The sequence below is a fragment of the Sinocyclocheilus rhinocerous genome, unplaced genomic scaffold, assembly GCF_001515625.1.
Source record: "Sinocyclocheilus rhinocerous isolate Xijiao unplaced genomic scaffold, SAMN03320098_v1.1 scaffold3097, whole genome shotgun sequence".
Classification (NCBI taxonomy): domain Eukaryota; kingdom Metazoa; phylum Chordata; class Actinopteri; order Cypriniformes; family Cyprinidae; genus Sinocyclocheilus; species Sinocyclocheilus rhinocerous.
This window is the reverse complement of record NW_015645546.1, coordinates 210994-237027: the sequence shown is the minus strand read 5'-3', so window position 1 is coordinate 237027 and position 26034 is coordinate 210994. Positions and strand designations below refer to the sequence as shown.

The 26034-nt window shown below is 36.0% G+C and overlaps 1 protein-coding gene across 4 annotated transcripts in view; it reads left to right on the top strand.

Annotated features, from left to right (window-relative positions):
• LOC107706553 (voltage-gated potassium channel subunit beta-2-like) overlaps positions 1 to 19381 on the top strand; it is a 106358-nt gene extending 86977 nt beyond the window's left edge. For 3 of the 4 annotated variants that reach the window (XM_016510302.1, XM_016510301.1, XM_016510300.1), the window contains 8 exons: positions 5794 to 5838; positions 7267 to 7311; positions 7587 to 7630; positions 7746 to 7832; positions 9724 to 9809; positions 11969 to 12089; positions 12171 to 12265; positions 14955 to 15615. In XM_016510302.1, the coding sequence (XP_016365788.1) occupies positions 5794 to 5838; positions 7267 to 7311; positions 7587 to 7630; positions 7746 to 7832; positions 9724 to 9809; positions 11969 to 12089; positions 12171 to 12265; positions 14955 to 15242 (811 nt within the window). In that variant the 3' untranslated portion in view covers positions 15243 to 15615. Of the gene's footprint in view, positions 1 to 5793; positions 5839 to 7266; positions 7312 to 7586; positions 7631 to 7745; positions 7833 to 9723; positions 9810 to 11968; positions 12090 to 12170; positions 12266 to 14954; positions 15616 to 19299 lie in introns of those variants that run through there. The other variant, XM_016510304.1, reaches the window with a different exon arrangement.
• The last annotated feature ends 6653 nt before the right edge of the window (positions 19382 to 26034 follow it).

Below are 26034 nucleotides of genomic sequence, written 5' to 3'. Positions count from 1 at the left end.
CAAATTAGGTGAGGATAGCGGTTGGTAATGTGCTCTGTCATTAGCTGAGCGCTGGGTGTGGGCATCGCTGAACGTCGGCGGCGCTGATGGGGTGAGAGTGTGGGAAGACATGAGAGTGGGAAGGTCTGTTTTATTTATCCGATTGGAATAAATACGGCTCCGGCAGCGTCTACCATCCAGCTGCGGTCAATGCAGTGCGCTAAACCCACAGGCCGTGACGGGGACAAACACCACTGCGTAAATATAGCACCAAAACGCTTACATCCGCAAATACACTCACATGTGCTGGCACACACTTCTCTCCCTCGCACATAAGCAAACAAAAACACAGGCTAAGCTGCCCTCTCACGCGTCTGTGTCCATCTCCGTCTCTGTTCGACACGCTAACATAAGTGCACTAGCATCCATATTCAGAAATCCTCATGAAGATGAGCTGTGTTCTGCCGTCTCAGGGAACCTCCTTTGAAGTTGGGAATTTTTAAGAAAATGCAGCGTACATTCATGTGGATTAATGAACCTTTCTTTTTGCAGCTAATGACCACTAAATCAAAGCACAACAGCTAGCATTCAACAGCTTTCTCTTTTCATATAAAGCCTGGATCATTGTGAAACATAGAATCAATCAAGATTAAAGATGTTCATCCATCTTTGTGATAGATTGATTAGTTTGTTGGACTTGCACAACTCTCTGGAATACTTGATTCTGATTGATAAGTCACAGCTTTCTGTTATCAAATATTTTTATTATAAAATATGTTTTATAATAACAATCATTTAGAATAATGTACTGTATAATAATATTTCTTTTTTAAGGATTAATACAATTTTGTTTTATTTTTTTAATGCACATAGCTGTACATATATAACATGGATTGTTTACAGTGAGCAGGTGTGCTTTATCTTATTTATTTTTTATTATTTGATGATAATGACCAGCTGACTTTCACTTGTGTGCAATGCAAAAATTGCATGTCTTATATTCGCTTTTGGACCTTTTCTTTCATTAATTTACTTAGTTAAAAGACTTAGAAGTTTGGTATTTTCCCTTATATTTCTATTTAGCTTTAGTCAATTTTTATTTTAGTTTTAGTTATTTTATTAAACATTGTTTATTTCAGTTACTTGCCAAGGCAACATTTCTAATTTATGTTGTGTGTGTGTGTTTTACGTTGTTTAAGTTTTCATCTAATATTTATATTTTGTATTATTTCAGCTTTATTTCAATTTACAAAAACATTTTTAATAGTTTTAGATTTACTTAAATCAACACTGCCTTATGGCACAACTAGTAAAACATTTCCACCAAACTTTATTGTTAAAAGGTTCATTCACGCAACAGTTAAAAATGTCATTACTGAACTATAAGATCAACCCCCATTTTGTTTCCTTCTGTGCATTACAACAACAAAAAAAATCACACTGCTGGTTTCCATTTAATGAGACTGAATGGGGAAGGATATTGTTGAACTTTAAGAAGAACATTTGCTGTTTTTGGAGCGTGACAGCGTCTTGCTTCATTCACTTTCACTAAATGAAAAAGAGCAGCACTGAAGAGGAGAAGCAAACTCAAGGGGTTTGGAGCAAAATAAGGATGATTTTCATTTTAAAGTGAAGTATTCCTTTAACATTCTTTGTCTTCCCATAAGATGCCATACTAGGAAAAAACAAGATTGCAGAAGGATTTTTATAGAGATTAATAGTGAAGCAGTAAATTACAGCACAGCGGTTCATAATTGACTAGTGTGCGGCCTGAGGGAGAATCTCACTCACCGGGACAATCACAGCCTGAACTGTATCCTCATTGGGCTCAATTAGCACCCTCAGCGTCACTAATGGCTGCCAGAGAGCATTTTAGTCTCCAGGCTGTTGCTGACACTTCTCCTCATCTGCGTATGAAAAGGAGGCACATTTTTCAGGAAGTTAAATATGCTTTTAGCACCCAGGTTGTGTTAATTACTCATTCCCATACCTTACCGCTTTAAAGCAAGACACTACAGGCTAAATCCTTTTGAAATTTTGGCCTATTATATATTTGGCTATAATGTATTGTTTCAGACTAGAAAAAAGAAAACATCCAAAATACACATTTAAGTATTTATTTTATTGCACTTTATCCATTTGTGTCTGTAGATTTCAATTACAGTACATATCTTTATAGGCTGTTTTCTCAAAATGAGTTTTTCCCTCTACACCAACAGTGTAGTTGTATTTAATCTATATTTTGAAGTTTGTTTTCTTGGCATTTTTGATTTAGTCTTAGTCTTTATCTTGAGACGAAAATGCTTAATAGTCTTAGTCACAATTTAGTCTTTCATTAGTCATTGAGTCTAGTTTTAGTCAACGAAAAGTCATTGCATTTTTGTCAACTTTTAGTCATTACTTTTAGTCAAGCTGCAGTTACCAACATTTATTTTGGTAGCTATTTTATAGTCTTCAAACAAAAATAGTCATTAATTCTTCTCTCTTTAGACTAAATCAATTAAACTTATGAGAAATTTGAATCAAGAATTGAATTTAGAAAAACTTGAATAAATTATGACAATTTTCATTTTTGGGTGAACTATCCCTTTAACAGTAGTAAAAAAAGGAGCAACTTATAAAAATTATCGTTGTTCATATATAATATATTTAATATATATAATTTATAATTTTTGAAAAAGAAGCCGAATAAGACAAAAAAACAAATACGAAAGAGATACAAATTAAACAAATTTTTCAGATACAGGAGGTTTACTTAAAATATTTATTTAACATCTTTTGTCTGTTAACATTAATGACACGGATAGGTAGGCCTACTAAATTAGGAATGCTGTTCCTTTAAGACGGAAGGCATGCATGTAATACTGACACAAGTTCAGTTTTCACCCACCTTTTTACGTTCACTTAATCCATAACTGTATTTACGTGAGATACTCTACACGATAGACATTTGGACTGCTGTGTCTCTATTTGAGCACTGAGAACTGATCGCGCGCTGTATATGAGAACTGAAGAAGTGGAGCGTGCGCGCAAGAGAGCACTTCTATCAGCGCGATTCCGCCTATCCCGCCTTCACTAACTTTAAGTTAATCGACAACGAATTGTGACTCCAGGGACAAACGGGACATCTGGTCACCTTATCCCCTACCCTTTCGGTGCTAAGGCCATTGTTTCAGATCGCTAGTTCGCATTTTGGTAGTCTATTTATCCACTGCGGCTGCCATACTGAGACTAGATATGCAAACGCCCCTTATATCCGATTGCAATCCAATGACAGGGACGCACATTTTTAAGGACAAGACCGTAGCCTATAGGATGTATTTTGAATGTCAGGTAGTCCTCAAATAACATTATAGTCCCGTCTCGTCTCATTAATGAAGAGGCGGCATAAATTTCGTCATAGTTTTTATCATCAGATATTAGTTTTAGTTCATCAACGTCTCGTCTTCATCACAGAAAAAATGTTTGTTAACGAAGACGATGATGAAAAATATTCATTAACGAACATTAACACTGGTTCATATATAATTTGCCTGATTTTAAACAACGTTTTATTCCTAAAAATATCAAATTATATTTGTATGGCTGTTGACTGTATTTTCTGATGTATGGAGTGAAAAAAGTACATGCAAATTAGTTTATATTTAATTTGATTAGCCTCGTTTGCATATTTAAACATCAAGGGCAGATTTACTAAACGGCAAATTAGCGCTAGAGCGCAATTCCATAAAAGAGCCGATGGGAAGGGAAATTCTGCACATGATTTACTGACAATGCGCACATTAAAGAACACAGACACAGCCAGATCATTATATAATGACCAGCGCAATCTACCAAGAGCAGCGCAAATTACAGCCTGCTTTAAGACATGCTTTTTTGGGCGTTAAATAATGGCGCAAATACCAGTAATTTGACTAGTGCAAACGTTAGTAAATCACGTTGCGTGATTCATTTGAATACTCTCCTCCCATAAATTTGGCATCTGGAAGGGAAACTCATACAAATGCATATTCAGTAAGGTCAGGTGCAAAAATAACTGAGTCCACGCCTTTTCAGTGCTAATTCTTCACTGCACGTCTTTAGTAAATCCTGACAGTACTATTTTAACGCCAAAATACGGTTTGTGCTGGCATGAGCTATTAGTAAATCTGGTCCTAAATTTAATAAAATTGTAATATAAAACAGTGTTCGTAGTTTGTAATATTATCGATCAACTGGGAAAGTATGGTGACACTATACTGAAAAAAATTTTCATTGAGCAAACGTTAGTAAATCACGTTGCGTGATTCATTTGAATACTCTCCTCCCATAAATTTGGCATCTGGAAGGGAAACTCATACAAATGCATATTCAGTAAGGTCAGGTGCAAAAATAACTGAGTCCACGCCTTTTCAGTGCTAATTCTTCACTGCACGTCTTTAGTAAATCCTGACAGTACTATTTTAACGCCAAAATACGGTTTGTGCTGGCATGAGCTATTAGTAAATCTGGTCCTAAATTTAATAAAATTGTAATATAAAACAGTGTTCGTAGTTTGTAATATTATCGATCAACTGGGAAAGTATGGTGACACTATACTGAAAAAAATTTTCATTGAATTTACTAAATTTTTTTTAAGGTAAGTGGTTGCAATCAGTTGCAATTTTAGCTACATTTAAATAAACAAATTTAGTTGACTAACTTTCAACATTTTTTTTTTTAAATGTAGCTAAAATAAATTATTTGCAACCACTTACCTTAAAAAAATTTGTATCATTTTTTTTTTTCATTGTATTGGTTAAATTTTAACAATATTCAACTGTTGTGTCTTGCTTTAAATGTTTGCATTCTCTCCAGCTGTTAGTGGAGATGTTATCCTTGTGTAACCCACGTTTTGATCATCACATATGTCACAAAGCAACCAAAAATAATTGAGCACCCAGACACCCGGAAAAGCTTTTGCCATTTATTTTGTGATATGGATCAGGCAGTCCATGAATAATCTGTTAATGTGCTGTCTGAGGTTCACTGGGAGCGTCGTAGCATGTTTCCAATAATGTGTCTGTCCATACTGAATGACGTGGCAATCAAAGCCAAATGGGACATATTGGATGATTAATATACAGCTGTTTGCATCAGAAATTTGGACCAACAAGATTTCACTGTGGGCAGGGCTACACAGGCAGTCACCAATGTAGCAAATTAGCTTAAAAGGGAAATGTATATAAATAATTACAATTAATTATGATGTGTTCATTCAAAGAAAGGTTTTCCTATGAATTAATTAGAGAAGAGTCCATTTTTATGGGCATTATGTGTCTGTTTTAGAGAGAACTGAGTAGAAGGAAGATTCTCTCTACATACTTTTAGGTCGTAAAAAAGTGTATCTGATCTGGCTGAGGGGTCCTGGTTGCCATGGTAACCAGGGGCCTGGTGTCGTGCACAGACATCCTGGCACCTAGTATGTTTATTGGGTGAGGGGTCTGTGACTATTTGTTAATCTAATGAATAACTGATTTGTTAAATCTAATGAAAAATGGTGTGTCTCATTGGTCCAAATGCTACACCAATGAGAAACAGGAAAAAGAGACAAAAAAGCTAAACATTTCTTGGTTGACAATATTATTGCTTGTTTTGTATGTTTTCATAAAAATCCTTAATAGAGTCTTGTGGCATTGAAGTGTGCTCTTAATTTGCATGTATTGTATGAAATTGCCGTCTTGAAAGAGGTGATTTACTGAACTTTGAACTGTCCCTTCAGCGGCCTGTTTTGTTGGCTGTATTTGTCAATAAAATGACGGATTAGTCCGATAACCATCTGGTTTTCTGTTGCAGGGCGGAGATGGTGCTGGGCAACATCATAAAGAAGAAAGGATGGAGGTATGTTCATTAACAGCATACAACTTTTCATTTCCTTCTGCCGCTTCTTATCTTGTGCTGATAACTCAGCCCAATGCCTCAGAGATTGTGCCACTGTAACCCCAGACAGGCAGAAATATAAATTATTAAAGCCTGGCTCACCCCGTAGATATCCCATCTAGATATTGAATTATGAAACAGTCGTATGGGTGTGTTTATTGTGCAGTTGATGTCCTGATATATGTGTGTGTAATTTAACACGAGCTAAAGGAGGTTCATGGTTAATAGAAGCCCTTTTGTTAAGATGTTTTAATTTAAAGCAGGGTGGGCTCTCACTGTTTCTGCATAATGAGATGGAAGAGTAACTGAGCTCTCTGCAAGAAAGGATCTTCACATTTGTGTGTGTGTGTGTGTGTGTGTGTGTGTGAGAGATATCGTGCTGCTTAGTCATCCTGCTAGTCAGTGTGCATCAATATCAGGGCACACAACCCCTCACCTCTGCAGAGACATAGCTTATTTCTGTCCTCTGTGTCTGTGTGTGGGCTTACTTACTTACAATTTGTGAGAGAAAGTGAGCTAAATATGACAGAACTTCCGTTTGAGGAAAGGATATTCTTAAAAAAAAAAAAAAACTAAGTGGTAGTGAATTATGTGAAAAATATGTAATCATACAATCCTTAAAAAGTAACTGTAATCTGATTATGAGCATTTTAAAATATAATATAACCGACAAGTACTTAATTTCCTGGATTCTGATTATGTAATCCAGATTACATGTAAGCAGTTACTAGTGTTTGTGTGTATATATATATTGTGTGTGTATATATACATGCATATATGCTAGGCTTGCCGTGATAGACGGTGCTAACGGTTATACCGGTGTTAAGCCGCAACACCGGTTACGTCACTTGCCCACTGCCTCACCGACCCCCACCGTCGTTTTGATTTTTTATAGTAATAAAAATCATTTAGTTCCGTTGTATTTTGTTGTTGCATTCAAGCAATTGACGCCGAACTGCCGTTAATTCAAAAGTGAAAGTAAAATGGGCACACCGCTTTTACAAGCTATTTAAAAGCGAAGGAAAGCGAGGAAAAGAGGGAACGCCCTTGCCCCCACGGTGATACCGGTATTACCGGTGTTGTCACACGTCGATTAACCGGTGGGAAAATTTCCTCACCGTCACAACCCTAATATATGCATGTAATTGCATTTATTTATGTATGTAATAACAAAATTTACATGAATATAAAATATATTTATGAACCTTTACATGAAAGCAGATGTCTGTGCTATGTCCTCATTTAGGCAGCTAAATAAACATGTATGTGTATATGTGACCATGCATTCCTTCGAAATTAAAATGGTTACCGCAAGCCACTTGGTAATTACTTTTTAAAAGCCTTTCAAAAAGTGTGACCTATTTTTTTTCTTCTTTTTTTTTTTTGCAGACGCTCCAGTTTAGTCATTACAACCAAAATATTTTGGGGTGGAAAGTATGTATGTTTAATATTTATTATAAAATGAATCATGGCATTATGCGAACAATACTTCTGAAGCTTTAATGTTACACTTGTGAGTTAATGTAGCTGTTGCTTTTTACTTCTGGTATATGAACACTTAAGTCTTTGAAATAGTGTTATATTTTGATTTGAATAAACTATTTTGGCCTCATTTCTAATATTAAACCAAGTAATGTCTTAGCAATATAATTTACTAAAGTTGGCGTCAATGATAATTGCATAATAGTACATATACTGCTGTTTTCTAGAGCAGAGACTGAGAGAGGACTGTCAAGAAAACACATTATAGAAGGTGAGTGGACCTCAAAACATACATGTTACAGAGCTGCAGCTGACATGAACTGTTTTAAATGCCTCGTTCATTCAACTAATCGTGTGCTGAATTGATTTGTGTTACTCTTCGGTAGGTTTGAAGGCATCATTGGAGAGACTGCAGTTAGAGTATGTGGACGTAGTGTTTGCAAACAGACCAGACCCCAACACACCCATGGAAGGTACATCTCAATCTCAATTAATTTGCTCTAAACCTTTAAATATTAAAGGTGACCTATTATGCCCCTTTTTACAAGATGTAAAAGAAGTCTCTGATTACCCCAGAGTGTGTGTGTGAAGTTTTGGCTCAAAATACCTTACAGATAATTTTTTATAGCTTGTTAAAATTGCCACTTTTAGGGTATGAGCCAAAACGTGCCGTTTTCGTCTTTCTCTTTAAATGCAAATGAGCTGGTGCTCCCGGAGAAGAGGGCAGAGCTTCAAGAGCTCAAGCTCCAGCAATACCGGTGCTAGCCTTTGCAAATAAACACTCCACTATTAGTATAAGCCTGTTATCTTTACAGAAAACACACTCGGTTTAAAAGTCAGTCATCTGATTGTACTGTGCATAAAAAAATGCACTTTATGAATTACACAGACGGGAGCACGACACGATAAAAATAACTCATGGTGCCATCGCATGCTATTACAAACTTTATAAGCCCCACTTGTAATTATGAGCTCGACTAATTCCAGCGGTCGACTTCACATTGCTTTCATATGCAATTTTAACTCCCACATTCCTATTTACAATCATTCTGGTAGCACGTGAAGGTAGCATCAGTAAAAACAAACAGACAATTGTAGCTTTAGCAGCATTAGCCTTACAAAGTGCAAAGAAGCTCTTTCAGAAAGGCAATTTGGAAAACTAATGCGTGATACTTACTTCTTCTGGAGGTGTAGCTGGATCACGAACAGTTGGCACTACTCCATCCTTCAGGAGCAACTTTTGTGCAAAACCTGCTTTATACTGACCCTCATTCACAAAGCAGTCCGGTGTAAAATGATTCGCGCAGACATAAACGAATATCGGTAGAGTTGAGGGAGCATTTTCTTCTAAAACAAAATTAATCCACCTTGTCTTCAGCGGCTCAGATTTCGGGAACTCGCTCAGGTCTGTTCTATGTTAAAACGGCAGTGTCTGTCAACATTCGTGGGCGGGGCCTGTGGCTAATGTGACGTCACATTAGCACCAAGTCGGAAAACAGGTAGTTGGGAGACACTGCTTATGATTTATGGGGATTAAAAAAAAAGAAGTGGATGGATTTTTATCATTATAGGGTGGTTGTGTACACACACTGCCAACACACATTTATGTCCAAACACCATGCAAAAGTGAATTTTGCATAGTAGGTCCCCTTTAAACTCTACTATAACTCATGTGCTGTTTGTGCTCCAGACTGATTCTTCCAATCATGTGCAAACCAGATCTTTGCAATTTTCCCATTTGGCCTTTTGTAAGACGCCAGCCTGAATTAAATCTCAACCAATGTTTTCGGGAGAAAGGGTGGCTGCTCTTTTAAAAGCAAGGCAGAAATGTTATTTGATCTACTTTTATTAACCTAGCTGCCCTTTAGAAAGTTCACACAGTTCAATGGTTGAAACACAAACAGCTCAGGGGTCTGTAGACATCTGCTTTTCTTGTCATTAAAGAGCTCTACACTTCAATAGTCTGCTTCTCTCTTGCGCTCTTAGACAGATCTCATATAGTCAAGCGAGAGCAGTAAATGACTCTCAAGCTCATAAGACTGATGTTTTGACACGGCTGGTGTTGGTTATTAAGGATGGATCTTTTCCAGCCCTCATTTGAAGTTTTTTTTTTTTCCCTTGAGCCGAGGTTGATATTGACCCGAAGCACAAGTTGTTTATTTTGTCTTACTTGTATTGATTCAAATTCTTCAGCTCGATCCAGAAGCGATTTATCATTTAAACTCCCCTCCCTTGCATTAATCGAGCTTGTTTTCTTTTGCTTGTTAATATTTCACACGTTCACCCGTACCGACACATTCTGATGGCAGCGTGATATGATGTATGGTGCTGTAAATCTCTGAAAATCTGCGGTCTGATTGGCAGAGACTGTGCGGGCGATGACCCATGTGATCAATCAGGGAATGGCGATGTACTGGGGAACGTCACGCTGGAGTCCGATGGAAATCATGGTGAGTCACAGTCTCCTAACTTTTCGATGTTTGCACCCCTGTAATCAGCTTCGGCACCGGCTGCTTTTGTTCCTGAAGAACTCTTGATGAATCTAAAGATGCTTCTGTTTAAATAGGTGCTGTCAAGTGAGACAGTCTAACCTTAAATACTGGGCGGATCGGACATCTAAAACAGCACCGCACTGAGTCAGACAAAACGTTCACTGACAGAATGTTGAAAGACGATCTGTTGTTTGTGTTCAGTGATGCCTCGTCAGTCACAACTCATTTGTCTAGTTATGCGTAACATGTTGTACAGAATTTGGTTTTCTTTCCCATCGCCCAATAATTGAGTCGCGTTAACTGATAATGTTCCACCATTTACCGAATTTTACATGGACAGATAATTCGAAAAGCGTTCTGTTGTTTTGACAGAAGAATCCAAGTGTAGTCTAGGGGAATTTTGTTTATTAAATCGGGTGACCTGATTGCAAGGCTGCAGTGAATGATTTTTCATATTGTGGGAGCAGGGAGGTTTGTATAGATTAATGTCACTTTATAATTATCATTGTTTTACTAATCAGTGACATGATAATTGTCTTATTTGTTATAGATGCAGTGATTTAAATTTGACTTCTCAAAATCAAATGTTTTTAGTTTTTTTAATAAATTAATGACAATTATCAGTACGTTATTTTAGTTGTTTTTATCTATTTTATGACTTGTCAAGTCCAGATATTTATAGATTAAAACTTGATAATTATATTGACCTTAGATTCAAAGATCTCATTCATAAGAGTCATTTGTTCATAAAACAGATTCAAAGACCTGGCTCAAAGGAGTCATTTGTGTTAAAGCGTCTTATTTTAGTATCATAGAGATACTATTATATATATTTTTTGTATTTTTTATTTTAGTTTTAGTTAAAGCTTTAGTATTTTTTGTGTTTAGCATTAAATTTTTTAATGTCTATATAGATTTTTAGTTTTGTATAGAATTTTAGATTTTTTTTTTGAATGCCTATAGATTTTTATTTTGGTTTTAGTTCTTTTAGTACAGTACATAACGTTAAACTAAATTATGTATAGACGGTTTCAAAGTCAACAATATAAACAAACGTTACTCCGCATGCACGCTTTTGTGGCCCAAACTTAACTTCCAATAGACTTCCGCAAAGAATCAATAACAACAGCAAAGTCCCTCTAGAGTAGATTATTTCTGATAACAAGCAAAGTATGTTTTCTGCGTAAAACAGACGGGCTGATTTGAAAATGCAAATTCATTCTCTGCCAGCAGGAGGAGCTTTTGGAGCAGCAGAGATGGAGGTTTCCCCGGTAACGGCTGTACACAAAGCAGCGCTCCGCTCACAAACACTGCTTTATCAGGCATTACATGCAAGATGAAATGAAAATGACATCGGAAATTTTCTGAAGGCAGTCGGTTTCCTTCAGAGATACAGTGATATAAAAACACCCGTGCCACGTTTTGATTTTGAAATGTGCAGTGCTCATGTTTATTCAACGAAGTCAAAGCCTTTTGGAAAATCTTGTGGTGGTCAGTTTTGATATTGTGACGGGCCGCCACAAATAAATCAATGTATGGGAAACACATCCCACAGTACAACAACCTGAGTCCAACTTCAGTCTACTCATCACCTTAACTTTAACTGCGTTTGTAGTCAGCGCCACTAGCCAGACCGATAAACAAACACAGAACAGGAAGTTAACCGGAAGTTCCCCTATTATTTTAGTTAAAGTTTATTTGAGGTAACATAATTTTTTTTTTTTTTTTTTTTTCCTTTCATGGTTTTAGTTTTTGTTATCTATAATAACCCTGAGTTAAAGAACTTTCTCATGGACAAAGACATTTTTTTGTGTTTGTGAATTGTTGTCCATTTTGCGTGTGTGTGTGTGTGTGTGTATATTATAAGTTGTTTTCCCTCCCCCATTACATTAATTTCAGACTAAAAAGTTGCAGTTGATGATTTACAGTTTAGTTTCAATACATACATGGTCCAGATGGACTGGGGAGGGAGTGTTTAATTTTGTCACACATTTCATCAAAAAAGAGCAAGCGAAATCCCGTTTTCCATGATTTGACCTTTTTAAGTTCAGTTTTGGCTCAGGTGGCGCTGCATTCATACGTAACACTAACCTTATCATTTTGCTTGTGTGTTGTAGGAAGCGTACTCTGTGGCCCGACAGTTCAACCAGATCCCACCAATCTGCGAACAGTCGGAGTATCACATGTTCCAGAGGGAGAAGGTGGAGGTGCAGCTTCCCGAGCTCTTCCATAAGATCGGTGAGTGATGCTGCTGTCGCTCAAGCCACAGACACACTCACCAGATGCATCTTTTCAATGGGGTTTGACCTGTCTTCTCAGGTGTGGGTGCGATGACATGGTCCCCGCTGGCCTGTGGGATAATCTCAGGGAAATACGACAGCGGGGTGCCGGCCTACTCTCGTGCCTCACTGAAGGTACTACATATCCCATGAGTCTCGCTGTCTCCTCCTCCTCTTCCTGGTGGCCTCATATGTGATTCCTTCGTGTTTGGTGTTCTAATGTGAATGTGTTCCGTGTCTTCCAGGTTCTGTAGTTGGTGTTTTCCTGTAGATGTGTGTGTTGTTGATGGCATGAATCCACACGCCTGATCTTCAACATATATTTCTTTATGTGAATGCGTTTCTATGGTAACTCTGAGGAGGATTGGCACTTGTTTTATCAGTGTTTCCATCTCTTTCAAGCACACTAAATCACACACACAAGTGCACACTAAAAGCACCCCAGTTTCCCGAGCTCTATGTTGGCGTAGTCGCATGTTTTTGGCTCATTGGTGTTTCTGTGACCCATCATCTTCCTCCTGTAGTCTTGTGTCACACTGTTGATCATTCCTGATATCTTGTTACCTCTGTGTAACGTACATGTGGATTGACACTTGACTATAACAGAACCGTGCTGGTGGTCTGAACAGTGATGAGTCCGTTGGATTTGGAGACCCATGAGTGTTTAGATCACTAGACCACACTGGTCCTTTTCCACTGTTAATTCACCAATGATGGACCTGAAGCTGGATTATTTATCCTGCTCTAGCACAGACACAAACATGCTTTTGCTAGTCAGTGCAAATGATAGGTTTTACTTTAAAGTCAACATGAAGTCCAAATTTACTAGAATCTGACATTTACTTAGCCAAGCCGTTCACTTAAGCCAAGCAAACTATTGGTTAATCGGTTGGTTAGCCTATAGTAAAATAGCTATTTAGCCTGTTTCAGTGTTATTTTAGTAGTATTTATATACTACTATAGTAGTTATTAATATCTGAATTAGCTTTTATTTTTTTATTTGTGTGTGTGTGTGTGTGTGTGTGCGTGCGTGCGTGCGTGTAATTTCTTTAATTATATTATATTTTCAGTTGTCATTTTAATTTAGGTTTTGGTTACTTTGATTATATGCTTCTGTCATTTTTTTAAATATTTCTTTTACATTTGTTTTTATTTCAGTTTTACTTAGCTTAACTTTTTTTTTTTACTTGTAGTGACTTTTTGGTGACTTTTAATTTAACATCTGTTTTTTTCTCAAATTGTTTGATGTGTATATAGATTTTAGTAATTTTTATTTAGGTTTTAGTTCCTTTAGTACAGTACATCAAGTTAAACTAATTGAAAATGAGATGTTGCAACTAGCTGAAGTAAATATGTGTGTGTGTGTGTGTGTGTGTGTGTGTGTGTGTGTTATTAATTTCTAGTATTCTAGTATATTTTTAGTAAGTTTCTAAGTTTTTAATTTAACATTTCTATTTTTTTCCCAAACATTCTTCAATTTTCTTACGTTTTAGGTTTTTGCTCTAGTATTTATATCTTATTTTATTACAGCTTTATTTAACTCTTTCCCTGCCAAACAGAATTTTCCGGGTTTCAGTGTTTTCACTGTTATACGCTCAGGGGCGCTATTACGCATCTCCTGAATGAGTCTAGAAAGTGCCGATCAAAAACACAGTATCAACACTAACCGCATATAAATGAAAACTGCCTAATGATACAGAGTGAAATATCAATCCAGAAAGAGGCCTGTGCAACTACTGTGCAAGCCATCTACTATATCTTTGCTTTGATAATATTACTGAATATGATCCAGATATAGTATTTGATAAAAATTTGATTTTCTCAGCTTTTTGCTCAAAATGTTGCTCTTTTAATGAAACCTACCTACATTCAAGTGTTGCAAAAACAAGCTTGAAGCTAGAATAAAATACTTTTTTGTTTGAAAGTAGAGGGTCTGATCTTTATTTTGACATATTGCATGTTCAGATATTCATACTACAAAATATTCTGGGGGTCATGAAATTTTAGTGAAAATCAGCAAAATCGCAGGCGGTGGCTGGCAACCTTTTTCAAAAACGCTGGCGGGGAAAGAGTTAATTTAATAAATTATAAAAATTCTAAAATTCTTCCTTGAGACTTTAAAAAAAATGTATTTAAAAAAAAAAAAAAAAAAAAAGACCAGTAACTTTTTTAGGCTACTATAGGTAATTCAACCTTTCTAAGACATTGCCGTTTAACAGTAATTTATTTCTGGTTAATGTGAATTCAATAAAGATGCAACAATAATATCTATTATAATAAGATTTAAAAAGAAATGCTACCATTGGGATACACGGAGATGCTGTTAATTTCAATTATGAATGTTCATTCACATATTTAATATGCATATTAAATCATATTCAGTCTTTTCTCTCTGAAATATGCCGCATTACCAAATTCAATGAGTTGCAAATGTGTTTCATGTTGACTTTAAATTGACAGTAATGTGTAATTTTTAGCTAATCAACTGAAAAAAAAAATATTTGAATATATACCTTAAAATCATTCATACTACATTTTTACTTCAAACACAGCTTTCTCAGAAGTCACTTCAAACTGATCATGTTTGTGAGTGTGTGTATGAGGTCTCTTTACCCCCTAAAGTTCTCCGAGCGAGTTCATCTCTGCTCATTTGAGCTTTTGGGCGGACAGAGTCACGTGTTTAAAAACAGGCCCTCGCTCACACAGGTGCTGCTGGGTGTTATGCGTCCGAGAGCGTGTGTGTGTGTATGTTGTGTGTGTGTGTAAGTGCACCACTGTAGGCGTGGGCCCCTGTTTTTGAGCAGGTGTGCTGTGTTGTTAACAGGGCTACCAGTGGTTGAAGGACAAGATCTTGAGCGAGGAGGGCCGACGCCAGCAGGCGAAGCTGAAAGAGCTGCAGGCAATCGCTGAGCGGCTGGGCTGCACGCTGCCACAGCTAGCCATCGGTACGCCTAACCCAAAGACACACTGCCGCTCTCTCTCTTTCTGTCTGTCTGTCCGTCCGTCCTGTGCCTCGCTCATCCTCTCCCCCTCTCATCCTCCCCTTCCTCAGACCGCCGGAGCGGAAGCGTCTGTCCGTCTGCGGATGGCTTCACCAAACAAATGCGATTAGTTTGTGGCTGTTAATGGAAGAGTGTTCCTCCCAGCATCGTATTCTTGCTTAAGTGTAGGGATAAATATAATAGTTTAAAATCGATTTTGTATAGTGTTTTATGATGATCAGTGTGGTATCTGAGATGGGAAGTGTTGTGTAATGCTTTACAGAGAGAATGGAGTGTAACGTTTCAAAGAAATATGTGCTGTACGATCTAGAGCGAAGGCTTTTATAAGGACTGCGACGCTTTGATTTAAGTACATCCTTTCAAAGTACAGTAATCTAATCTTGAGAGCTGAGAGCTCGTGATCACGGTCTGCTGCACACCGTAATAGTCCAGTTAAAGGAAAAACCATCAGATACAGACACTCAAAGTGTGCGTGTGCTAAGACTAGGGGTGGGCGGTAAGACCAAAATCTTATCACAAAGCAATTTTATATCACTGTAATGGTGTGTAACACAATATATTATTTATTTTTGTCTGAAATTTAACAAAAACATAATTTATGTATCAGACAGCTATGTGGTCATATGTTTTGCTTATTTAATTATTGAATTTTATTTTATTTTTGTATCAGTTACTTTTATTAGTAATTATTTTATCAAAAATTATATATAACAAATAACCCTGAAAAGGAATGATTATTATTATTATTGTATCAAAATAGTTATTTAGAACAAATAATGAAAAAATAATTATTTTATTATTTTGTTTGTATTTTATTGTTAATTATTTTATCAAAAGTTATTTATAACAAATAATCCAAAAAGTCTTTTATTTTTTTTATTTTTAAAAATTTTATTTTATTTTATTTTAGTAATTATCTCATCAAAATCATTTATTTAAAAAAAGTAATTATTTTATTGTATTTTTAATAGTTATTTTCATCAAAAAAATGTTTATAACAAATAATTCTAAAAAGTTTTTTTTTTATCATTCGTTTGAAATAATTATTTGTAAAAAAAAAAAAATCTGGCATTTGTGCAAAAACTGCTTCACATTTTGAAACACAGCAAGCAAAACAGTAAAACTTATTCTTTAGAAGCTCATTCTTCTTTGTCTTAGCTTGTTTGGTCAGGTCCCACTCTGTATTTTCGCATTACTGCGTGTTTCTTCATCGCTCTCACTGACTTAAATTATGACTTGAAGCAGTCCTGCTCAATCGTAACCCCACAAATGTGTCTACCGTGATATAAATGGTATAGCAGCACACATTACTGTCGTCATACAGTCTATACCGCCGTCATAGCACCCACCCCAGTCTGATACCCTTCATAACTCAGATGCATAAAGTTTCAGGAAGTCCCTCATCTTCCCGACCTCATAAAAGTCATAAATTGGCAGCGTGTACGTGACAGCACACCCTCTGTGATTCATCGACTGCGGGACGCTGGGGAATAAAAATCTTGACAGGACCTCAATCCCCAAAGCAGCGGCCGATAGAATCACGTCCCCTTCCCTCACCTGTCCTGTAATGCAGTCGTACATTACATTTCACACATTTCACACCTCATTAGTGGGTTGCCAGCCCCTCCCAGGCTGTGCAGATCCTTCTTCCCCCGCACAAGCGCCGGTACACAGCCACCGCTGCTCATTTACACCACCGCCAGTGTGTTTTAAAATAGTGCTGTGGGTCAGATCTGCTGTCAGAGTTAATGAACTGCGCACGCATGCAGATGATTTTGAGGGATGACATCATAGTGTGTTAATTAATAAAGTAGCTAAACTGCAGTGAAGCTTCTCTTTTGATAAAGCTGTTGCAGCAAGTTACTAACAAAAGGAGCTAACTACATTGACATTTTTTAACAAATAATTAAAGATAAAAATAAGTAAAAACAGTATTTTTACTACTATATGAAAAAAGAGTATTATATATATATACACACTACCGCTCAAAAGTTTGGGATCAGTAAGACTTGTAATGTTTTTTTAAAGAAGTCTCTTATGCTCATCAAGGCTGCATTTATTTGATCAAAAATACAGAAAAAAACAGTAATCTTGCAAAATGTTATTACAATATAAAATAATGATTTCTATTTTAATATACTTTAAAATATAATTTATTTCTGTGATTTATTTTTAATTTATTATGTGGTAATTTTCAGCATCATTACTCCAGTCTTCAGTGTCACATGATCCTTCAGAAATCATTCTAATATGCTGATTTATTATCAGTGCTGGAAACTGTTGTGCTGCTATATATATTTTTTGGGAACCTGTGATACTTTTTTTCAGGATTCTTTGAATAAATTATATTTTAAAGGATATTAAAATAGAAACTATTATTTTAGTAAGTAATAACATTTTGCAAGATTACTGTTTTTTCTGTATTTTTGATCAAATAAATGCAGCCTTGATGAGCATAAGAGACTTCTTTAAAAAACATTACAAGTCTTACTGATCCCAAACTTTTGAGCGGTTGTGTATATATACACACACACGCACACAAAAAATAAGTACTTGTAATTGGATTAAATTACGTTTTAAAATACTCATAATCAGACTACAGTTACTTTTTTATTTATTATTTGATTACATATATTCACACAATAGCAATAAATTATTCATAATTTATGGAGTCTCCCTAATTATTTTTCAATTTTCAATTTTCCTTTCTAAAATGCCTACATAACATGCAGGTACACAATATATTTCATTTTTTTGAAAGTGTTTTATTTTGACTGTAAAATTATTTTAATTTGACATTTTTATGATTTAATTAATTATTAGCTTTTCATTAAACTCACAATGATTATAATTTTGTAAAATGATGCACTTGCACTATTATTAAATGAGATACTTTTATAGTTTTTAGTTTGACTATATATTTTGACTGTATATTTGTGTATTTTGCCATTTTCATTAAATATTAATTAAAGCTGTAGTCATTTTATTGTGTTTTTGTAATTTTTATTAGGTTTCTTTTAATACATTATTTCTATTTTAGTTTGAATTGTTTTGGTAATTCAACAGAAACTAAATGAAGTGTTGCATTGGCAACTAGCTGAAATAGTTTTATATATGTTTTATAGTTATATATATAGTTTTACTTTTAATAATAACCCTAGTTGAATAACCCTGATTGAAATTAACGATCAAAGTGAATCAATTCACTCATGAATTTTTGCCTCAACTCACTGATGTGCAATACATTGTGACATAAAACTAATGTAGTGTTTTATCAAATTATACCACTAAAAAATATACTAGAAAAGTAGTAATACAAATTGGAAGAAATAGTAAAATCACTATATTTAGTTTTCCCCAACACTAGTTAATGATTTTCCTTTGTTACAGTTTCGGCATGATTGTATTCCATATGCACTACCCTTCTGTGTGTGTGTGTGTGTGTGTTCAGACAAAGCAATCTGTTGGGGGTAAAGTACTAAAATCTATTAAAATCCGCTGTCGATTTACCCAGAACATCAGAGCTGAATGCTTCATATCATTTGCAGCGTTTGACACAGTGTTGCCTTGAAAAATATGAACACGCTTCCAAATGGCCGCCGTATTACAGGCACACACACACACACATAGCAGTACAGTAAACACACTGCAGTGCCAACACACCGTGCCACAGATGGCACACACACACTCACGCACGCACGCAAACAAACTCCCAGGAGGGATTCAAATCCCCACAGAGTTTCCTTCCGGTCTGTGTGTGGCGGCGGTGTTGCATGGACCGTGTTTAGGGAACGCCAGCGGTCAGCATGGCTCCTCTACACCTCCTCTGCACTCCTGCAGATATCGCTCGTCTTCCTGCGAAAAAAAAAAAAAAAAAAGCTCGCTCAGCTCTGATTTTGAGCTCGCTCAGTGTGTCCTGGAGCCATGGTAACAGAGTGGTCTGATAACTGCTGTGTGTTTGGTGAGATGTTTCAGTATGTGTAGGAGTGGGAGAAGTAGATGCTTTAATTTAGGAAATGGCTAAATTTGTATATACATATACATGTTTTGTTTTAAATAGAACATTTATCTTTTTGTGATGGGTAGGTTTTGCTTTAAGAGTGTGTCATGTGTTGTGTATGATGTTATTTATGCTGTATGTTCAACATATTTGCTGCTCGTCTCCAGCGTGGTGCCTGAGAAATGAAGGTGTGAGCTCTGTGCTCCTTGGAGCCTCCAGCACGGATCAGCTCATGGAGAATATAGGAGCAATACAGGTGAGGATGCATATGTGCATGTGGAAAGTGTCAATCAAATGCTAAGCCCCGCCTTAAAATCATTATTGACCAATCCCAGTGTTGCTGCCATATAGAGTGCTCCAGTTTCATTGGCTTTTCTGATCATTGCAAAAAATTAGCTCTGTGACCAACAAAAGTTAATTCTTTAGGGATGCAAAATTCCGGGAAACTTTCCATGGGACTTAACGTGAATTTTAAATTTTAATCACCTGCACAGATAATTTCTAGAAGCCTGCACACTACAGCAGGTCTATTAAAGCCACACTACTGTATTTGAGCCCAGCAAACTACATCCAGTCAAGTAAGTTTTGATGATATTAATAGGGTAAATATGTTTGATCTATGGTATTGAAGTTTAACTCGCGAATACTAAATCACAATGTTTTTGCCAGTAAATCAGATATTAGGGCCCTATGAAATCCATTAAATTTTTTCCCAAATTCCATTTTATTTTTCCAAGTTCCGTTTTTTTTTTTTTTCCAGTTAAAATTTTTCTGGATCCTGTTTTAATTTGTCTAGACTCTGCATGTCTAATTGATGGAAATCATGAAACTCACAATATTAAACATTAGAAGTTTAACGAAAAATTACATTTTAAGGCCCTATGAAATATATATATGTTCATTCTTTTTTCCAGAAATATTGTGTTGTGTATTTACATTTTTCTGGTAAATGTTCCTTTAAAAATAATGTTTTAATAATAAATTAATTAGTAGTAGTAGTAGTACTATCATTACATTAAGTAATATAATTCTGTCACAGTTTCTTCAAGTTAAACCAAACTTTTATTTTGACGGGCTGCTGTGAAAACCTTTAGATTTCTGCCAGTATATATGACGATAGTTTTACTCAAAAGAAACGGTAAAATGCTCATGACCTGACTCTCACAGCAGTTCTAGAGATTATGTTCATGTGTTCATGTACTCATATTTTGAGGTAGCAGAGACTGAAAACAGCGATCGGTATGTGTGTAGTAAACGAAACCATGCATCTGCATCAATTATTCACACAGAGACACGCAGAACATGCAGGATTCATTGGTATGTTTGTGGCTTAATATTCACAGACACTAGTCCATATCACCTTTTCATTTAAGTGTACTGACAGACCTACTTATGTATCCAACCAAAATTTGGCAAATTCCATGTCATTCTGCATTATACAGTAAATTCCGTTTTTATGACTAGATTCTGCTATTCCGTCCGCATTTATATGCTAAATGTAAACTCGCTCACATTTTCATTGACAATTTAATATGCCAGCTTTCATGGTGCTAACTAGCTCAACTGTGATGCTGTTTCTTCTGCCTTCTGCTGGCCAGTTTTGTGTTATCATACGAGAATGTAGGTTATAGTTTGATGTAACACGCTGATTTGGGAGACAGCTTCAATTGTAAAATATTTTTACCATTCTAGAATTATTCCAGTTACAGTATTTCCAAAATTCCCCAGTTTAACTTCCCATGGAAAGTTTCACCCCTTTGCAACACTTTTTCTTGCATCTTTCATTCATTATAATAATCTTCAAAAATTCACACAACCTGAATGAATTTTGAAGCCTAAATTGTTACAGAAGTAAAAAGCTAAACATAGGCTATAAATGAACTACACCAGAGTCACATGACTCTTTATGTTCAAAAACATTTTCCCTTAAAGTCTGTGTTCAAGTAGTTTGTAAGATTGTGATTATAAACACAGCAAGAAAAAAAACAAGGCTCTATTACTTGATGGATTTTGATGTTGTAGAATAGCTTGTGTTCATCACAGACCTTATTTCAAGCATTTAACTAAAAACCCATTGACTTCAGCACGGTGGGACCAGAGGAGCTGATTTTGGATACACCATCCCTACAGCACTCTGTTATTAGACATTAGAAGATATTTTTAACTGAAAGTTATCCCAAACCCAACATAAAACATTGCCTAGCACTTAATAGTGATAGAAGGTACCTATATTTTGATATTTCTTGCACAGATGTTTTAGTTAATGGCTATCAAATGAGTCTTTTCTGTGCTTAGCTGGATGTGAGAAGCATTTGCATCCATTCTGATTCAAACTCTCTGCCATTTTAATCATGTTACGGCAGTTTAACAATATAATGATGTGCTTTTCAATCTCATAAGTATAATCCGTTCGATTTTAATCACTTTATGGGCCCATTTTACAGCAAATCATGCTGTTCACAGAGATCTCAGTTCCTATGGGATATTCTGTAGAGCTGTAAAGCCTGTCTGAGCAGGTGGGCGGAGCTTAGCCATGGGTCAATATGGTCGGGAATATATACAGTACATATATATATATATATATATATATATATATATATACATACTCACATAGACAGTATATTTTTTTATATTTGTTTAATGGCATCTTTTTTATGACTGAAGGCCAGTAGCAATGATACCAATAATGATTTCTCTATAAAATGGCCCCCCCATTATAACAAATGTCGATTCTGTTCCCCTCTGGAATTTGTGTTCCCCCTCGGGTTGCCAGGTCTGTGTAATAAACCCGACCAAATAGTTAATCAAACATTGCCCCAAAGTAGCCCAATTCCGCGGAAAAAAGAATGTGGATTTGGCATGCAAATACACCAACACACAACTGGATGTACGGAAAGCAAAAAGGGACAAATGCCTTGCTACACTGCAGCATAGTAAAAGTGTAATCTGTCCGTGCTGACGTCCAAACTCAGGGCATAGGCTACTACTGTTTCCATATAGAGCAACAATACATTTTAATTAATATTCTATTTGATTAATCTGTTTACCTTCTTACTGATACAGTGGAATATATTTAATCTGAACACTTATCCAAATGTTATATTTTTCACAAGAAAGCCTTGCATACAAGATGCAAGTGTGGAACATGATGTTGTAATTGTAATTGGCATACAATCTCATAAGTGATAACTCCTCTACACTGACAAGTTTTCTCATAGTAAAGTGAGGTATAGTGATACACCAAGACTAGATACTAACAAAAAGTCAATGCTTGTCAAGAAACTATACTTACCTGACTTGAAGCAACTAGCACATTGACAATAACCTGTTTTCCAATTTCAGTTTAAATGGGCCTATTCCTTCAATTGGGCCTTTAGAACCTCAATGCAGGTTATTTCTTTAGATTTTAACAATAAAGATATTTCAATAGATGGCAAACTTTATCACATCTCCTCAAAAAACAATGTAAAGTTAAGAAGAAAAGTGGTTGCTGGACAAAAAGAGGCCAGACAATTTTTATTTTAGAATTAGAACATTGTGGAACCGAAAAAACCAAGCTTGCCATTTCAGCTAGATTCTACTGGCCTGGAATGGGGGTGGACATTGATAAATGGGTAAATAGGCTACTAAATTTTTTATGTCTTAAAAAGGGCTGTCAAGTGATTATTTAAAAAAAAAAAAAAAATGTACATAATGTGCCGATTAATTAATCAAATTAATGAGATTAATTAATTAACATGTACATCATGTGCCGATTAAAGATAGTTATTATTAAAGATAAGTTATCAGTGTGTTAATTTAGAAAAAAAAAACACTGAATAGACATTACAAAAAAACAGCTGAAATATAAGTAGCTTTAGAAAGAAATATTTTAATTCAACATAAAAAATACAAATAAATAGTGAAATATGAAATTATTTTTAAAAAGAAACAATACTCTGAATATAAACTAAACGTGCCAGTAGGTGGCGGCAAATTCCTGTCTTAAGAAACGAAGCAAGTGACTGCCTTTATGGATGGTTCACTGAATCATTGATTCACTTGATTAATTTAAATCGTGGATTCATTCATGAAACACCGCTGTGTGTTGATCTGAGACGCACAACAGTTCTCCTAGGGCTTTATTTTCATTGGTGAAATTACTGACAATGTGTCTAAAATGTAATTATTCACACCTTTACCTTGTCTTCATTTTTAGGTAAAAACTTTTATGCAACCTATTTTTGTCTTTCTACCAGCCAATGATGATTCTGAAAGAATATACGCAGTGTTTGTTACACTGCGTATATGACTCATATAAAATATATCACATGCATGCACAGTTTTAAGGCAGCTTTAATCGCCTTTTTGGTAACTTCATGACTTAACTGACCACGACATTGAAAGTTGCATGTCTTACCTTTTGCATGCAACTTTCACGCACATCTGATGGACAGAACCAGCACTTGTATTTCAGCCAGCGGTGCTGTTAATGTTATGGTTATTTTAGCAAATAGTTTGCTCCATAAATTCAGTTCAACAGCATTAAGTTAAAGAGGGTAAACTTCATCACTCGACTGAATCTACTCATGCATTTTAGGTGTTCTTGCTCCATCCAAGCAATGAATGCACGTCTTTGAATGAGCGCTGTAGCGTATTCTTCTGCCGCTCAGGTACTGTCAGAACGACCCATTTCAGGAGCTGCCAAAATTATATTTTAAAATCAGTTAGGGCTATAGAAATGCATCTTAATATTAACAAGTAAATCTCCATATTATGCGTAGGCTAGCCTTCTTTCTATCTGAAAGATAGAAAGGCTAGCCTTCTTTCCCCCCTCCCCGTAATTCGCACCCTGGTATAAAACAGAATAGAATAGCCAAAGCCTTAAGCATCACATTGAAATCTGTAATAAATTTGATTGGAAAAAATAAGCAGAATTAAATTTCAAGTTGAAAATCCTCTCTTCTTAAAACTATTTTCAAGTTTCGGATTAAAGACTGTATTTTGAACCATTTGACTTGCCATACATCCAGTTGTGCTTCTTGCGCATGCTGGTTCTGATCGTACGTATGCTAACTCGGCAACTACGCAAGAATTGTAGTATGGTTCCGTAAAGGGAAACAGACATTCTGAGGGGAACAGAATCGACTGCTACACCGGCGCCTTTGTGCGTGCCATTGAAGAGCACGCGCTGTGAGCACAGTACCGTTTCCGCACTCGTTTGACTCGTTTAAAGTGAAGTGAAGTGGAGCGCATGCCTGAAACGTCTCCCGTTCTCAGTCTTTCTGCGACTGAATAAATGCACTTCTTGTCAAGAGAAAAGGTGACAGAAAGAGCAGTTGTGAGTGGGGTGGCCAACCCTAGCCCCACCTCTGTGTTAATTGCATTAAAGTTAAACTGAAAAAAGTTATCACCTGCGTTAACGCGCTAATTTTGACACCACAAAATTATTTATATTATAAATATATTTATTTATAATATAAAAAATATGAATATAAATATTGATATTTAAATACGTCAAATGTAATTATACTGTATGTGTACGTTCGCTTCAGCTTTTACTGAATGAGTACCGGCCGCATGAGACGGGCAAGCACCCACAAACCCTGGAGAGCAAGACTTTTAGAACACAAAGGGCAAGAAACGTGAAAAATACACAAAAAAAAAGACACATCACTGACTGACGGGTTGAAATGCAGGATAGAGAGCGATGCATTGAAGATATGTGCTTACGGATTCTTCCGTATGGGTACTTTAAAACCAGATCATTAGGGTAATTAGAACAAAATGAAAAATAATATGCTTAAAAACATTTTTTTAAATAACGTGCTTGCTTGGTTGCTGGAAATATTCCGTTTTTCTCTTTGCTTTTTTTTTTTTTTTGGAGCTCAAGCTGAAATAGGTGATCCATAGCCACTCATGTGATCCATTTGGGTTTGCACACATCGTTCACATCATCGAGGTGTCCTGCCCCAGAACTCTTCACTGTGTCGTCTGCGTTATGTATGCACACGTCCCCCTTTCGCAGGCAAACCAATAAGCACTTTAAGAGAATAACAGAGGGAGCGGCTTTGTGAAAACTGATTTAAAAGCAGCTCCTCTCTAGTGTGGAACGGTGCAAAAATCAATCGCTTTTCCTTACTCTGCACAGGGCATTGCGTCGTCATGGTGTCCGCTCTTCACTGTTTAGCTTCAAAATACGGCCCTGGCTTCTCACGTGTCTTTGCTTTGCTAACAGGGCCGCCAGAGATCACTCCATCAGATGTGCTTTTGGAGGGCAGCTGTCTGTGTGATTGCTGAAGATCGCTGCAAACTGAGGGCCATGAGCCTCGGAGGTCTTCCATCCACAGTGTCCTGCTCCCAGCACACGTTTAGTGCACTGATATTACAGTTACACACACTGATTTATTAGAGTTTAAGTGTAGATTGATTATCTGAAGTACTAAGGGGATAAGCATGCTTCAAAAGTATTTAATGTGATTACTGCAAACTTTTACATCTGAAGAGTGAATGTTAAGAAACTTCAAAACATGTTCTGGTCATATTTCACCTCAAAATCACTATCTATATAAAATATAATATATACAAAATAATTCTACTTATTATTTTAGGACCATTACAACTGATTTATTAATTTAGTTGTGACCATTTTCATGATAATTAAGATAATTTTCTCTACAAATTGTCTAATGTTATGTGGAATAAAGGGTGTTTCTTATAACTGTAAGGTGTGTGTGTGTGTGTGTGTGTGTGTGTATGTATGTATGTATGTATATATATATATATATATATATATATATATATATATATATATAAAGTGAAGTGTAATAATGTGTTCAGGCACGATGTATTACAGTAATATGATTTTGACAATAATGCAAAAAAAAAATTGATTGTCTTAAAATATATGTGCAAGGTATTCA